This window comes from Emys orbicularis, chromosome 4 (assembly GCF_028017835.1).
Source record: "Emys orbicularis isolate rEmyOrb1 chromosome 4, rEmyOrb1.hap1, whole genome shotgun sequence".
Taxonomy (NCBI): Eukaryota; Metazoa; Chordata; order Testudines; family Emydidae; genus Emys; species Emys orbicularis.
This window is the reverse complement of record NC_088686.1, coordinates 42,342,311-42,357,164: the sequence shown is the minus strand read 5'-3', so window position 1 is coordinate 42,357,164 and position 14,854 is coordinate 42,342,311. Positions and strand designations below refer to the sequence as shown.

Sequence of the window (14,854 nt, the reverse complement as noted above, 5' to 3'; positions counted from 1 at the left end):
GGTGCCCCCCTTGGCCTACTACACTCCAAAAGGAGCAGTGAAGGTAGGTCCTCCAGGCGTGCCTAGAGAGGCTGTATGGAAGCAGCCAATCTGAGACTAGCAGGCTCAGATAAAATGAGCTTCAGAGCCTTAGCAGATCAGCTCCTGGCTGGGGCCAAAGGGGCAAGAAAGTGTGCTACCCTCAGTCCAAAGGAGCTCAATTGGCTACATTTGCTTAAACTGGGAGAGAGCAGGCCTGAGAACTTTAATCCTGAGATAAGAGGTGAAATTAAAGGGGCCAGGTGGGAAAAGGCCCAGGGAAGTAGCAACAACGAATTGAAGTGAGCAGTACATGGCTGCTGTTTATAGGGTCCATGGGTTGGGAGCCGGAGTAGTGGGCTGGCCACGGTTTCCCCACGGACAAAGTGGTGTAAACCCTGAGAAGAGGACAAGGCTTGTTTGGAAGCCCAAGCGAAGGGCTGAATTTAAAGGACCCAGAACTGGGGTTGAAGACACTGGTGAGAGCAGATAGACAGTCTTGGTTGGATTTTTGTTACCCTAGAAGGGGTTCATTAGGATTGTGTGACCTGGCCAGAGGGCCAAGCTATTGAAGACCCACCAAGCAAGGTTGACAACCCACAGGGGGTGCCAGGAGTGGGGAAAGGACTGCAGTACTGCACCCAGTAGCAGGAAGCACTCAACAGATCAGTGCCCCCTGCTACAGGGTAATATAAGGGAACAAAAAGACATTTCAGTTATAAATCACTTAAAGAACTAAAAAGGACAGAGCTCTTGGAATCTATGAAAGTTAGATCCTTCATCCATGTGAGCTGAAGTCTCTGGGAACTGATTATAGGTGAGAAATTGCCTGAGACCAAGACTGTAATCTGTTAAGCTTTAGACACTAGAAAGTCTGTTTTATTTTGTTTTGTTTGTAACTATACTGTCTCTTTTTCTCTTGCTTAGTATTACTTAAATCTCTATTCTTTATCATTAAATTTATTCTTGTTCTATTACAAAGCCATCTCAGTGATGCATATTAAAGTGAAGCGTGACTCACCAGCTAACCCAACAGGCTTGTGTGTACACTGTCTCTTTGGAGGCAGTGAACTTAATTTCTGTGAGTATCACAGCAAGAGGGACTGGACACTGCAGGGAGACATCTGGGGAACTCGCAAACTGGGATTCATTGATTGTTACCTGCAAGGCAAGATTTAGACTGGCAGAGTCTCGAAGCGTTTGCTAGTGATGCAGACAAACAGGTGTGGCAGGGAGCTGACACACAGCCTAATCTCTAGCAAAGCTCAGTCTTGCTGGTGAATCTGCTGACCGGCTAATAACGTCTTTTGGTTTTTTAAAGACAGTTATGTGCCAGGGTTAGTTTGAGGAGTTTACTTCCCCAAGGAACTGGACACTTACGCTCTGGAACGGAGACATTGTGAAGATTGTTCCCAATCAGTCGGGACTGAAAGGCAGAGCTGAAAAAACCATCCCCGGGCCCACTAGGAGAGAGCAAAGAATGTGCAGACCATGAGACTGTGGAAACAAGTGTGCAGAACTGAAATATGCATTACCAAATCATTTTAAAGAAGGAAACAGATAAGACAATTAGTCTGCCTCAGAACGCCGGGGAAAGAAAACTTCAGCTCTTGTAGGCGTCTACCTCTTACAATGGGCTCTGACTCACTTCGCTACAACAAATACACTCTCATGGGTGATTTTCAACAGCTTCAAGGTTTTTCTATGGCCAACAAAAGTTAATCCTTTTAGTTCTGTATGAAGAACAGTGAGTTTTCTTTGAAAGTGGCACATTCCTCGACTCACTATCTCACCTTGGGCAAGTCACATCCCCTCTATTGCTACTATAAACCCACTTCTGCTGTGATACTTGTGGTGAGACTACCTGACTTATACCTACATGTCTGAGGAGTAAATAGAAAGAATTCATAGATCTTACGGATTTTTAAATAGCTATTACCGTAGCCTTCTATTACCACTATCTGCCCAATCACCACCTTGACAACCTTACTAATCTGTCACACCCATTCCCAATGCACAGCATCAATCTTTCCTTTGGCGACACCTACCATATTATGAGTAGAGCTGGTCAGAACATTTCTGGTGAAATGAAATTTCACCAAAATAAGCTATTTCATCAAAACCTGTGTGTTTTGTGGAGATGTACCAGTTTCCGCACAATTTTTTGTCAGGAAGGTTTTTGGATCCAGAACCTGGGTGCGTGGAGGTAAAGAATACTTTGATTAGAGTACTAGCCTGGGATGCGAGAGAACCATGTTTAAAGTCTCTTTTTGGACTTGATTTGGAGTGATCTGGGATGAAAAATCTGCTCTGAATCAGGCAGAGCAGGGACTTGAACCTGGGTCTCTCACATCCCAAGCCAGGACCCTAAACACCAGGCTATAGAGCAGGGGTGACCAAACCATGGCTCGTGAGCTGCACACAGCTCTTTTACAGTTAAAGTGTGGCTTGCGAAACTCCCCATACTCTCTCCCCGCCCTGCCCATTCTTCGCCTACCAGACTTGGGACGGGAGGAGCTCAGGGCTTTTGCCCAACAGGGAAGAGGGGTTCAGAGCTTCAGCAAGAGCAGGGTTGAAGCCTCAAGGTGCCTCCTGCTGGGCTGCAGCCCCAAGACTCCTCTTCCCTCAGGGCTGAAGCCCTGAGCCCTGGCAGACGCACCCCATGAGGCTGGAGCCCTGGCAGGCATGTCCCGGCTCTCGAACATCTGAAGATTGTCATAAGTGGCTCGGCAGGTCAGTAAGTTTGGCCAACCCTGCTACAGAGCGAGACTGGTTTCTCAAACACACACAACTTCTGTTTGTGTGAAAACATTTGAAATGTTTTGTTTTTATTTCAATGCAGAATGAAAACAAATTTCAAAACATTTGAAAGTAGCCACCATGAAACAGAAAAGTTATCTTCCAGTCAGCTCTCATTATGGGTACTACTGAAACCAAGTGAACAAATAAGAAAAAAACAAAGGCATTTGAGCCCTGTATCACAATCTGATTGGGGCCAGAATGGAAGGAGGGTGGTTAAAATACTAGGCTGGGACTCAGAGGAGGGTTCTAATCCCACCTCTGCCGCTGATTTGCTATGTGACCTTGAGTGAGTCAGTTTCCCTCGCTTTCCCCTTCTGTATAAAGGGGATAATTATGCCAAATAATGCAGAGGAGGGGAAGCTGTGAGACTTAACGTCTGCAAGACATTTAAAGATGCTTAGACAGAAGGGGCCAGAGTTACTATTATAGTCTCCACTTAAATAGCTACTAAGTCTCTGTACAAATAAATATATTAAGCTGATTTAATTAAATCTATTTGGATCTACCTACACTGGGCAGGAAACCATGTTTAAGCAGTTTCTGAACTCTGTGCCAGCTGAACCAACTACTACTAACATGATTTGGCTGGCTGGTGTGCACAGAGCCATCCTTGTAAGAACTATGTTTTAGTCTGGGCGGGAATCTAGGCTAAGATGTGGCTTGTAAATGTGTTTCTGATTCTGAAATCTTAAAATTACTAAAGGCAGAATAAACAGTGACTCTCAATTCAAAGGGAAAGGGAGATGATTTTCTTTCTGTGCTGAGGGAGAAAGTAAGTAGGAAAGCTTGAGAAATACCTTTTATTTAACACTGCAAAGTGAACAGCAAACTGAGCTGTGTAGAGCGCGAGTGGCAGCAGGATGAGGCAGAATACACGAGCCAGCAAGTGTTTCCCTAGTGTGACCTGCAGACAGAATCCAAATCAAACAGAGCAGCAGCAGAAACCCTCCTGATTGCGACTGCCAGGAGAGTCCCTGTGGTGGGAGACTATTCATAGAAACCACCATGGCACACAAGACCAACTAGCTCCTTAGCAAGCTGCAAGATTTCCCCAAAAAGGCTGAGGGAAAGGTGGAAGCCAAGCCACACTCTCCCAGTGCGCTCCCCAAAAAGTAGCCTCATTTGAAAATATGGGAAAAAATAGTTTTTATTTTCAGAAATGCTCAGCACCCACTTCTGCAATTGAAGTCGATGGGAGCTGCCCAAGATCAACACCTTTGAAAAATCAGGCCCATATTGCTTATATAGTTTATTGGGGTAGCACAGGACTTGAAAATAAATGAAGGGTGGGGAGAAGCTTGTGGAGTAGGAACTGTGGCTATGTGGTGAAGGGAGAAAAAGAGGGCATGGGGGAGGTCCAATTTATGAGAGTCTTAGGGGAAATCCTGAGGCTTTCTTAGATGTGGGTTTAAAAATGGCTACTTGATTACCCAAATTTGCTAAGAAATTGGATATATAGAGGTTAAGGCTGCCAAAATCAGGTTTAATTGGTGTCTACCTATTTCATCTATCTTAGGTTTTTGTAAGAGCTTAATAGCTAAGTGATAAGTAAAGCAACTCCCATCTCCTAACACCAAGACAAATTATTTTTAAACTAATAGGGAAAACACTGACTATGTTTTGTTGTGGTCCAGATCCTGCACCCACTGAAGTCAATGGAATATTACTCCTGGGGGAACTCTGCGCCACTGTGCAAAGCAGAATTTGTGCAGAATTAATGTTCTGTACAGAATTTCATGTTTCCCCTGCAGAACTAGGGCTGCAGAGCTGCTGGCCACTCCTAAGGGCTGCTATACTCTGCAGAGCCCAGCTCGCAGTTAACGGAGCACCCAGCCCAGCGAGGATGGAGGCTCTGTATGCTCTGGCTGCCCGGCTTAATCCTCATCAACCCACGGACAGAAGAGGGCCTGGGAGACCTAGCTCTGGCAAAGGGTGAGGAATGGCAGGGCCGCACCACGTCCCCTGGCGGGACAGTAAAGAAGCTGGGGGGAGTAAAGGCACTGGGGGGATGGGGTGTCTGGGGTGGGAATGCCCTATGGCTGTGCTCTGAGGGAACAGGGGGGTGCGGGTGTCTGGGCTGGGGGGGTACACCAAGGCTGGAGTCTGGGGGGGTAAGGAGTGCAAGTGTCTGGGCTGCGGGTTGCCCCACGGCTGGGGTCTGGTGGGAGGGGAGTGTGGGTGTCTGGGCTCTGGGGGTGCCCCATGGCCGGACTCTGAGGGGAGCGGGACGCAGGTGTCTGGGCTCTAGGGGGATGCCCACGCAGTCCCCTCCAGCACCCCCCCAATTGGAACTGGGTTGTCGTAGATGTTTGTTTAACTCTCTACTCCTGGGGAAATCTTTTTTTGGTGTCTGTATTGTTGACATACTTGTTCACAGGTATTTTGAAATAAATTACCTGAACAGTTGAAACTGGAGTGATTATATTGTGTTATTTTGACAAATAAAATATGCAGAATTTTAAAATATTGTGCGCAGAATTTTAAATTTTTTGGCGCAGAATTCTCCCAGGGGTAGAAGATGCCGTTGGCTCAGTACTTCTGAAAAAATCCAGCCCAAAGCATCAGTTGAGCACCCAAAAAATCACTGCCACTTCTGAAAATTTTGGTTTAAATTACATAACCAAAGCCACAGTGTCGATCAACATCTGAGCTGGGATTAAAATTCAGGAATCTAGTCCCCAATCCCCAGATTGGATCAGCACAAAACACTTCTCTTTTAACAAAAATAACAGGAGTACTTGTGGCACCTTAGAGACTAACAAATTTATTAGAGCATAAGCTTTCGTGGGCTACAACCCACTTCTTCGGAAGTGGGTTGTAGCCCACGAAAGCTTATGCTCTAATAAATTTGTTAGTCTCTAAGGTGCCACAAGTACTCCTGTTATTTTTGCGGATACAGACTAACACGGCTGCTACTCTGAAACTTCTCTTTTAACAAAATCTCTTTTTGTTACAATAACTATTTTTACTATTTATTTGTATTTGTATTGAGAAAAGAAGAAAAATATGACATCACTAAAGAGCAATGAACAAAACAGCAGTAGGCCAAGATGAGGTGTAGGTTCTAGAAATCAATTTTTTTCCAAATAAATGACATGTAAACAAACCAAAACTAGTTCCATAGGCAATATGGAGAAAAGTTATTCATGCTTTTAGGCTTTTACTAGTTCTTTTTCAGAGTAACTGACGAAGGGTTGCCAAATAGTTAATTATTCAGCAAGTCTCTCTCTTCTGGAGTCGGTAAATTTCTTTATATATTCTACCACTCAGGGGTTCTCTTTTGCTGCCAACAGCACAAATGAAATCACTTTGCAGCTGTCTGTGACAGAAACCTTAGAGATGATGGATTTGTTCCATTTCAAATACAATTAACTAACTCTATTCTCAGGAAACGCTCTCTGGAGCTGAAATGTTGCATCATTGCAGCTCATATTGATTCGCATTAATCCGGGAACACAAACCATAAGGCAGGGAAGGCAGAGAAGAAAAAAACAATGTTTATGAAATAAGAAAAGGACAAAACCAGTAAGCAGAACAAATAGAATTTTCAAACTTCAAAACAGGCTGGGACAAAAGAAGAATTTAACACTTTTTTTTTTTTTTTTTTAAAGATGTGCTTGAATAGTCTCTCTCTCTGCACGATCTTAAATGGGATATCGAAGACATCTCTGAGGTAAACAAACATCAGATTTCATAGCCCTCAAATACTGTATGCAATATTTTTTAAGCCAGAGCACCCGACCTTTCCTCCTTTAACAACTGCATTGGCAAGTTACCCAGAGCCTAAAAGCTGCTGCGCTGCATTTGTGTAAAATGGAGCAGGGTACAGCTGCCTTCATCTTCAACACAACAGTGTATCCTGTAGAGACTGCAAGTCACACAGTATACACTACAAGTAAGCCACTGGATCCCAATGAAGCTTTACATGCCCTCGCAGTCTGTGCAGGCTGTATCCTTGTATTGCAAATGAAGACAGCATCAACCTGCTCCATTGCATGCATATTAAGTGCAGCAAATTAGGAACATCTAGCACAGGGGTAGTCAATAGGCAAACCGTGGGCCAAATCTGGACCTCCAGACGCTTTTGAACAGAACTTGAAATCTTTTTTTTACTTATTACCATTATTGTTGTTATTTTTTCTGGAGTCTGGACCTTGACCAAGAAATCTGGACCTTGACAAATAATTGACTACCCCCGATCTAGCAGGAAGCACTTCTCTTTAGAAGGCCACACTGTAGAATTCCAGATGATGGCTAACTATGGGCTATCGCCTGGCCATCCTTGATATGCATTTAATCTAGAATGAAATCTAATGCATGCAACCCAAAAGGCAAGAGGTCTCTCCAATGAACACCCTCTGGGTGCATTATATCAGGCTGACAGTTTTTTTTTTTTTTTTAAAAACACAGGAGACGACTGGTTTTTCATTATACCTCTCAATTCCAGTCATCATGTGGCTTAAATATCTATCAGCTGTCTTCTGCAGACAAACTGATAGTAAGCTGTTTTCATGAATATCAAAAGCAGGGAAGTTAACAAGGGGGAAAAACACTAAATAAAAAGAAAAATTCTGGACACTCACCAGTGACAGGCTGATGTCCCCCAGCAACTCCCAAAGATCATAAACTGTGTTCAGTCCAACCAATAGGACTACAAAGAGGCCAACAAACTTCACCCCTATCGCTCCAGCAAGGTTGATCCCAGTCAGACTCAGCCAGAACCACCAGGAGGCAGAAAATGGCCTACACAACAGACAGAGCAGGTCACTGTTTAATGATGGCTACAAGTGCAAACATCACCAATTGAAACAAACAGGAAATCAACTGCAAAACCTGTTACCACTGCCTCCTGTTCCATTTCTCTGGGGTCTTTCACTGGAAGTGGGGAAATAAAGTTGACATTTTTCATGAATTTTGGAAGGGTCCAAGCGCACCCTTGTTTTGATGTTTGTAAAGGGCCTCTATTGAAACCTGGCCAACCCTGTAAAGAGGGCTTCAGGAGGGGAATAGAACCACAGCCTACACCTAATGGGTTTGGCGACAGTCCATATACAGGAGGCCTGGGTCTGAGAGGAGTGCTACGACTCTTGCTCCATGACATGGCAAGGATGGAAGAGTCAAAGGGCTGTGACATGGGAGGGGGACAGATATTGGCTAGGCTCCTCCTTGTATCTTCAATAGGCCTATATCAGAAAAATACTGGTGTAGAATATCTTCCTATCCACAGCACAAGTGTTAACGACAGCAAAAGAAACAAGACTAAAACCAAACAGTAGGGAAAAGATGAGTGGAGGTGAGGAGGTGGGTGGAAGTTTATTAGCCCCTCTCCCACTGACTCACTACCTCTGGGTAGCACATTTTGCTCAATCAAAAGTCACATCTGCACTAGCCAGAAGCCAGAGGGCCACTCCTAATTTACATTAAATGGATCTGTTTGCTGCTGCCCCAATCTTGAATAAGAGACAACCAATGAAAACTACAGATCATAGCATAGAATACTGCATCTTGAGCTGATCAGATGGAGCACAGTACACTAGGAGTTTGTAGTTGACAGGTTACATGCTGCGTGTTGTAAATGAGGATGGCTGCAGGCAGCATTGCGTGACTTTAGATGGGCCACACTAGCCATGTCTGCTGTAGTCAGTCACACTGAGACAGCACAGTCAATTCTACAGCACATTTCACACAATGGTACAGATCACAAATGGGTAAAGCTTACCGTATATACTCGTTCATAAGCCGAATTTTTTTAGTAAAAAAGGGAAGCACCAGAGAAGGGGGTCGGCTTATGAACGGGTATAGAGAGGGAGAGGTGGGACACAGCCCCTCCCCCCAACAGAGGGAGCAAGGAGAGGCAGCACAGCCAGCAGAGCCAGAAGGGAAGAGGCGGGGCCAGAGTCTCTCCGCTTCTGGCCACGCTGTTCTCCCCCCAGCCTCCGAAGCAGCTGCAGCTCCGGGGCTGGCAGGCTGCAGCCGTGCCGCTCGGCCCCGCCCCCAGAGCAGGCTGTGGCCGCGCCGCCCGGCCCGCCGGAGCACGCTGCGGCCGTGCCACCCGGCCCAGCCCGCTGGAACATGCTGTGGCCGCGCCGCCCAGTCTGGCCTGCCGCAGCAGGCTGCGGCCGCGCTGCCCAGTCTACCGGAGCAGCTCCAGCCAGGCCAGAGACATCCTCCCCTGGCCCTCCCCAGATAAGGTGGGAAAGGATGGGATGGAGAGAGTGTGGGGGTCCTGGCCTCGGGGTGGGGTCATAGGGATTACTCCCCTGATCCCCAGCTTCTCCCCCCCAAAAAATTCCCCACCAGTTGCTGTCCCGGCCCGTCAGGGTAAGCAGCTGGCGCACCGGGACAATTTGTTTACTTAGGTTTACCTCCATGCCTGCGGATGCTCGAGGTAAACAAACCATCTTGGCCCTCCAACGGCTTATCCTGATGGCCTGGGAGCCAAAGTTTGCCGACCCCTGAATTATAGGGTCGGCTTATGAACGGGTCATAAAAAAATTCCATTTTTACTTATCCATCTTGGGGGGGGTCGGCTTATAAACGAACCGGCTTATGATCGAGTATATACTTAGTTATCACATCATCTGATTTTGGTTCCATTGTGGGGAAGATGCCCTATGTGGCGTCACCTTACATAAACTCTTCAGGATCCCCAAATGCTCTGTAAGCAGGATCATGCCTCTTGGATATGCGTAGACCAGCTAGCCTGGAACACATTACTGCTTCATTCAGAAATCTCATGTAAACACTTCCAAAAATGCTAGGATACCAATCCTTGAAGCCCAACAAATTATACTATTTTATAAATATTCATGGGCTCATCGTTATGAAAAAGCAGAGCTTCCCTGGCCTGGAAACAAAGGAATTGGGCCTTAGAAATTGGGCAAGAGGACATACAAAAGTCTTACCATTAAGAGCAAAGCAGGTGGTAAAATCTAACTATTCTACTGCTCTGACCACATCATGCCCTCCACTAGCTTCCCTTGTTGTCACAGGAAGTTCAAGTTTCTTGTCTTTACCTTCAAGGCTCTTGCATAGATCCACACCATCGATATCTCTGTGAATGCTTCCTCTCAAACTGGCTTTCATACCCCATTCTCTACTCAATCCTCTCTCCCATGTACTTCCTATGTCTCGCCCAGCCTTAACCCTTTTCCACATAGCCATGCGAAGAAGAGGATGGTGTCGCCAGGAGGGCTTCATCTCCTTAGCAGGACTGCTAAGAAGAAATTCAGTCCACCTAACAAAGAAGGGGACGAGTACCTTTGGATACAGACTGGCTAATCTCGTGAGGTGGGCTTTAAACTAGGTTCAACAAAAGCCTACATGTAAGTCCAGAATATGAAGACACGGGTGAAGGGTCAGAATCTGGGAGAAACATGGGAAATCAAAGCAGGGACAAAGGAAAGAAAAGAGGGACAATAGAGGGGAAATCTAATGAACATCTTAGATGTCTGTATACTAATCCAAGGCATGGGGAATGAACAGGAAAAACTAGAAATACTAGTGAATAATCAATTACAACATAACTGGCATCACAGAGACTTGATAGGAAAATTCATATGACTGGAATAATAGTATAGAAGGGTACAGCTTGTTCAGGATAGGCAGGGCGAAAAGGGAGGTGTTGCCTTGTATATCAAAGATGTATACACATGCACTGAGCTTGAGACAGAAGTGGGAGGCAGATCTGTTGAAAGTCTCTGAGTATGAATAAAAGGGGTAAAAAATAAGGGTGATGTCATGGTAGGGGGTCTACTATAGACCACCTCACCAGGAAGAAAAGGTTGATGAGGCTTGTTTTAAACAACTAACAAAATCATCCAAAGCATAGGACTTGGTGGTGATGCGAGACTTCAACTATCCAGAAATCTGTTGGGAAAATAATACAGCAGGGCACAGATTATCCAACAAGTTCTTGAAATGCATTGGAGACAACTTTTTATTACATAAGGTGGAGAAAGCAACTAGGAGAGAGGCTGCTCTAGATTTGATTCTGACAAACAGAGAGGAAATAGTTGAGCATTTGAAGGTGGAAGGCAGCTTGTGTGAAAGTGATCATGAAATGATAAGAGTTCATGATTCTAAGGAATGGTAGGAGGGAAAACAGCAGAATAAAGACCACTGACTTCAAGAAGGCAGACTTTAGCAAACTCTGAGAACAGTTACATACCATGGGAAGCAAGTCTAAGTGAAAAAAGATTTCAGTACAGTTGGCAGTCTTTTAAAGAGACATTATTAAGGGCACAAGAGCAAACTATCCCAATGTGTAGAAAGATAGGAAATAAGATAAGAGAGCACCCTGCCTTACCCAGGAGATCTTCAACAACCTAAAACTCAAAAAAGAATCATACAAAAAGTAGAAACTAGGTCAGATTACAAACGATGAATATAGAAGAACACAAGAATGCAGGGACAAAATTAGAAAGGCCAATGCACAAAATGAGATTAAACTAGCTAGGGACATAAAGGGCAGCAAGAAAACATTTTTACAAATACGTTAGAAGCAAGAGGAAAACCAAGGACAGAGTAAGCCCTTTTACTCAATGAGGAAGGAAAGACTAACAGAAAACACAACTATGGCTGAAATGCTAAATGCCTTTTTTTGTTTCAAGCAACAGAGAGTCCTGTGGCACCTTGAAGACTAACAGATGTATTGGAAAAAGCAACAGAGGGTCCTGTGGCACCTTTAAGACTAACAGAAGTATTGGGAGCATAAGCTTTCGTGGGTAAGAACCTCACTTCTTCAGATGCAAGTAATGGAAATCTCCAGAGGCAGAAGCTTTCGTGGGTGAATGCATTGTCATTACATGCATCCGACAAAGTGGTCATTCACCCACGAAAGCTTATGCTCCAATACATCTGTTAGTCTTAAAGGTGCCACAGGACTCTCTGTTGCTTTTTACAGAGCCAGACTAACACGGCTACCCCTCTGATACCTTTTTGTTTCAGTTTTTCACCAGTTTAGCAGTGATCGGATGACTAACACAGTGAACATCAAGGTAAATAGGGTAGAATCTGAGGCTAATATAGGGAAAGAACAAGTTAAGAATTACTTAGACAAGTTAGATGTCTTCAAGTCAGCAGGGCATGGTGAAATACATCCTAGAATGCTTAAAGAACTGGCGGAAGAGATCTGTCAGCCATTAGCGATTATCTTTGAGAACATGTGAAGGATGGGAGAGATCCCAGAGGACTGGAAAAGGGAAAATATAGTACCTATTTATAAAAAGGGAAATAAGGAAACCCAGGGATTTATAGACCAGTCATCTTAACTTCAGTACTGGAAAGAAAAAGGAACAAATAATCAATCAGTTTGTAAGCACTAAGAAGATAAGGCAATAAGTAACAGTCAACATGGATTTGCTGAGAACAAATCCTGTCAAACCAACCTAACATCCTTCTTTGACAGGATAACAAACGTGGATGGGGGAATGCAGTACTTGCAATGTATCTTGACTTTAGTAAAGCTTCTGATACTGTCGCACATGACCTTCTCATAAGCAAGCCAGGAAAATATAACCTAGACCAATCTACTATAAGATGGGTGCACAACTGGTTGGAAAACCATATTCAGAGTAGTTATCAAATGGGTAACAGTCAAGCTCACAGGGAATATCAAGTGAGGACTCACAGGGATCGGTCCTGGATCTGGTTCTATTCAATATCTTCATAAATTATTTTGATAACGGCATAGAGAGCACATTGATAAAATCTGAGGCTGATACTCAGCTGGGAGGGGTTGCAAGTGCTTTGGAGGAAAGGATCAGAATTCAAAATGATCTTGACAAATTGGAGAAATGGTCTGAAACAAATAGGAAGGAATAATTGCACAAATACAAAATGGGAAATGATTGCCTAGGAAGCAGTACTGCAAAAAAATGTTGAGGGTATAGTGGATAACAAACTAAATATCAGTCAACAATGCAATACGGTTATAAAAAAAGCAAACATCATTCTGGAATGTATTAGCAGGAGTGTGGTAAGCAAGACACTAGAAGTAATTCTTCCATTCTTTGCAGCACTAATAAGACCCTCATCGGGGCACCACACTTCAGGAAAGATGAGGACAAATTGGAGGAAGTCCAGAGGAGAGCAATACAAATAATAAAAGATTTAGAAAACATGACCCAGTCTTCAACTACATAAAAGGATGTCATAAGGAGGGTGATAAAGTGTTATCCTTAAACACCAAGGATAGGACAAAAAGTAATGGGCTTAAATCACAGCAAGGGAGATTTAGGTTGGACATTAGGGAAAACTTCCTAACTGTAAAGGTAGTTAAGTATTGAAACAAATTGCCTAGGGAGGTTATAAATTCTCCATCATTGGAGGTTTATAAGAACAGGTTAGACAAACACCTGTCAGGGATAGTCGATATTACTTAGTCCTGTATCAGTGCAGGGGATTGGATGAGATGACCTATAAAGGTCCATTCCCACCCATGACTCTCAGAAAGCTCCCATGTTCACAATAGTCTCTTTCCCCTTCTCCAAGGAGCCAAATTCCCTCCCTCTTCTCCTTCCACCCCATCCCCTCTCCCCACCCTCCCACTATCATATTGTCTCCATATTGTACATGCATGAAGGCTCATACATCTACGGCATAATAAAAAATGATCCCCATCTTACCTATCTGCACAGGAGTTATACTTGACCATACTCAGTACAGCTCCCATAAGAAAGAACATCAGAATGGGGTCAAGCAGGATGTACTGGGACAGAGTAATGCAGCCTGTATCTGGAAAATAAAACACCCAACTATACTAAGAGATGTCTCCGTTTCAAAGAAAACCTAGAGCAGTGTCTGTAGCAAGCCAGTTTCCTCACAGCTTAGTCAAGAGACAGCAGGGGCAATGTTGGGACTAGAAACAGGTCAGCATGTCTCAACTCTGACCATAGTAAGAAACTCTGAAATGTTATTTTCAAATGGCCCAAACAGCAGAGCTCTGAATTGCCATGTAGCAAACACAGATTATGTTCTCAGTTCCTCATTCTTTGAACAAATGGGAGCTGGGAATGAGAAAGACAGAAAGAAAGAGCTTTGACTTGGGGATATTAAAAATCTTGTGATGCTTTTTGAGAGTCTCTGTGTTAAATGGCCCGTCTCTAACTCAGGTAATTCTATTCTGCCTATCTAAACCCTTCTCTATAATTTCAATTATACACAGAATCTTTATTGACTTGCTACCCTGAAGTCTTATTTAGCATTGCTGTGCACTATTAAACAGCTGCTATATCCCATACCAGAGGTGGCTGTATTTCAGTAGTGGGCAAAATTATCTCTAGCTATACATCTTTCATGAAGTTTTAAAAATTCTTGCATTTAAATGTACTCCAATAGTAAAGCAATGAGCACCACAGAAATACCTATAAACTAAATCAGATTATAAAATGCTTTGGGAACCTTATGAATAAAAAGCACTATATAGATTGCAGTTGTTCAGCTCTTAGAAGGGAGGCAGTGTCTACCCTTTCTCATCAGTGACTTCTTCTTGGCGGGTAATGACTCCAGAGAGAAAAGTCTCTGCACAGTTAATCTGCCCTGAGGCTGGCCTCCATTACTGGCCCTCCTTCATCCACATGCCAAACAGATAAGATTTCCCATGAGGATGCTAGAAATGCTTACCAAAAATCAGGATGGAGGCTGCAAGTAATGCTGCAGACAGTGACTTGGACAGCTCCAGCACTGTGAGGTAGGCGAAGGGAACTAGGCACGAGCCTAGAAATGCACAGAACTGCAGGAAAAGAATGGACACAGAGGGGAATGACAATCTCTTCACAAGATGAATGTGTATACAGATCCCACATACTCTTCTTCCTTTCATCCTCAAACAGATTCAAACAATGGATGCTCCTGCAGGTAACTACAACTGACTGAGTGGTGCCCAAGTCTGGCTCACTGAGGATACTCAGGCAGAGGCCAAACTAATGAAAACTTAATTTGAAGAATTTCAATTGTTTATGCAGTTCTATGTCTACACATGTAAGTAACAAGGATTTGTTTTTTGTTTCTTTCCAGACCATATAAGTCATTT

The 14,854-nt window shown here is 44.0% G+C and overlaps 1 protein-coding gene across 1 annotated transcript in view; it reads right to left on the bottom strand.

The window, feature by feature from the left end:
• POMT2 (protein O-mannosyltransferase 2) overlaps nt 1–14,854 on the bottom strand; it is a 41,174-nt gene that overhangs the window by 21,936 nt on the left and 4,384 nt on the right. Inside the window, exons 4-8 of the mRNA XM_065402840.1 lie at nt 14,446–14,554; nt 13,449–13,557; nt 7,404–7,563; nt 3,618–3,724; nt 1,399–1,481 (exon numbers count right to left, since the gene is read on the bottom strand). Coding sequence (XP_065258912.1) covers nt 1,399–1,481; nt 3,618–3,724; nt 7,404–7,563; nt 13,449–13,557; nt 14,446–14,554 — 568 coding nt within the window. The remainder of the gene's footprint in view (nt 1–1,398; nt 1,482–3,617; nt 3,725–7,403; nt 7,564–13,448; nt 13,558–14,445; nt 14,555–14,854) is intronic.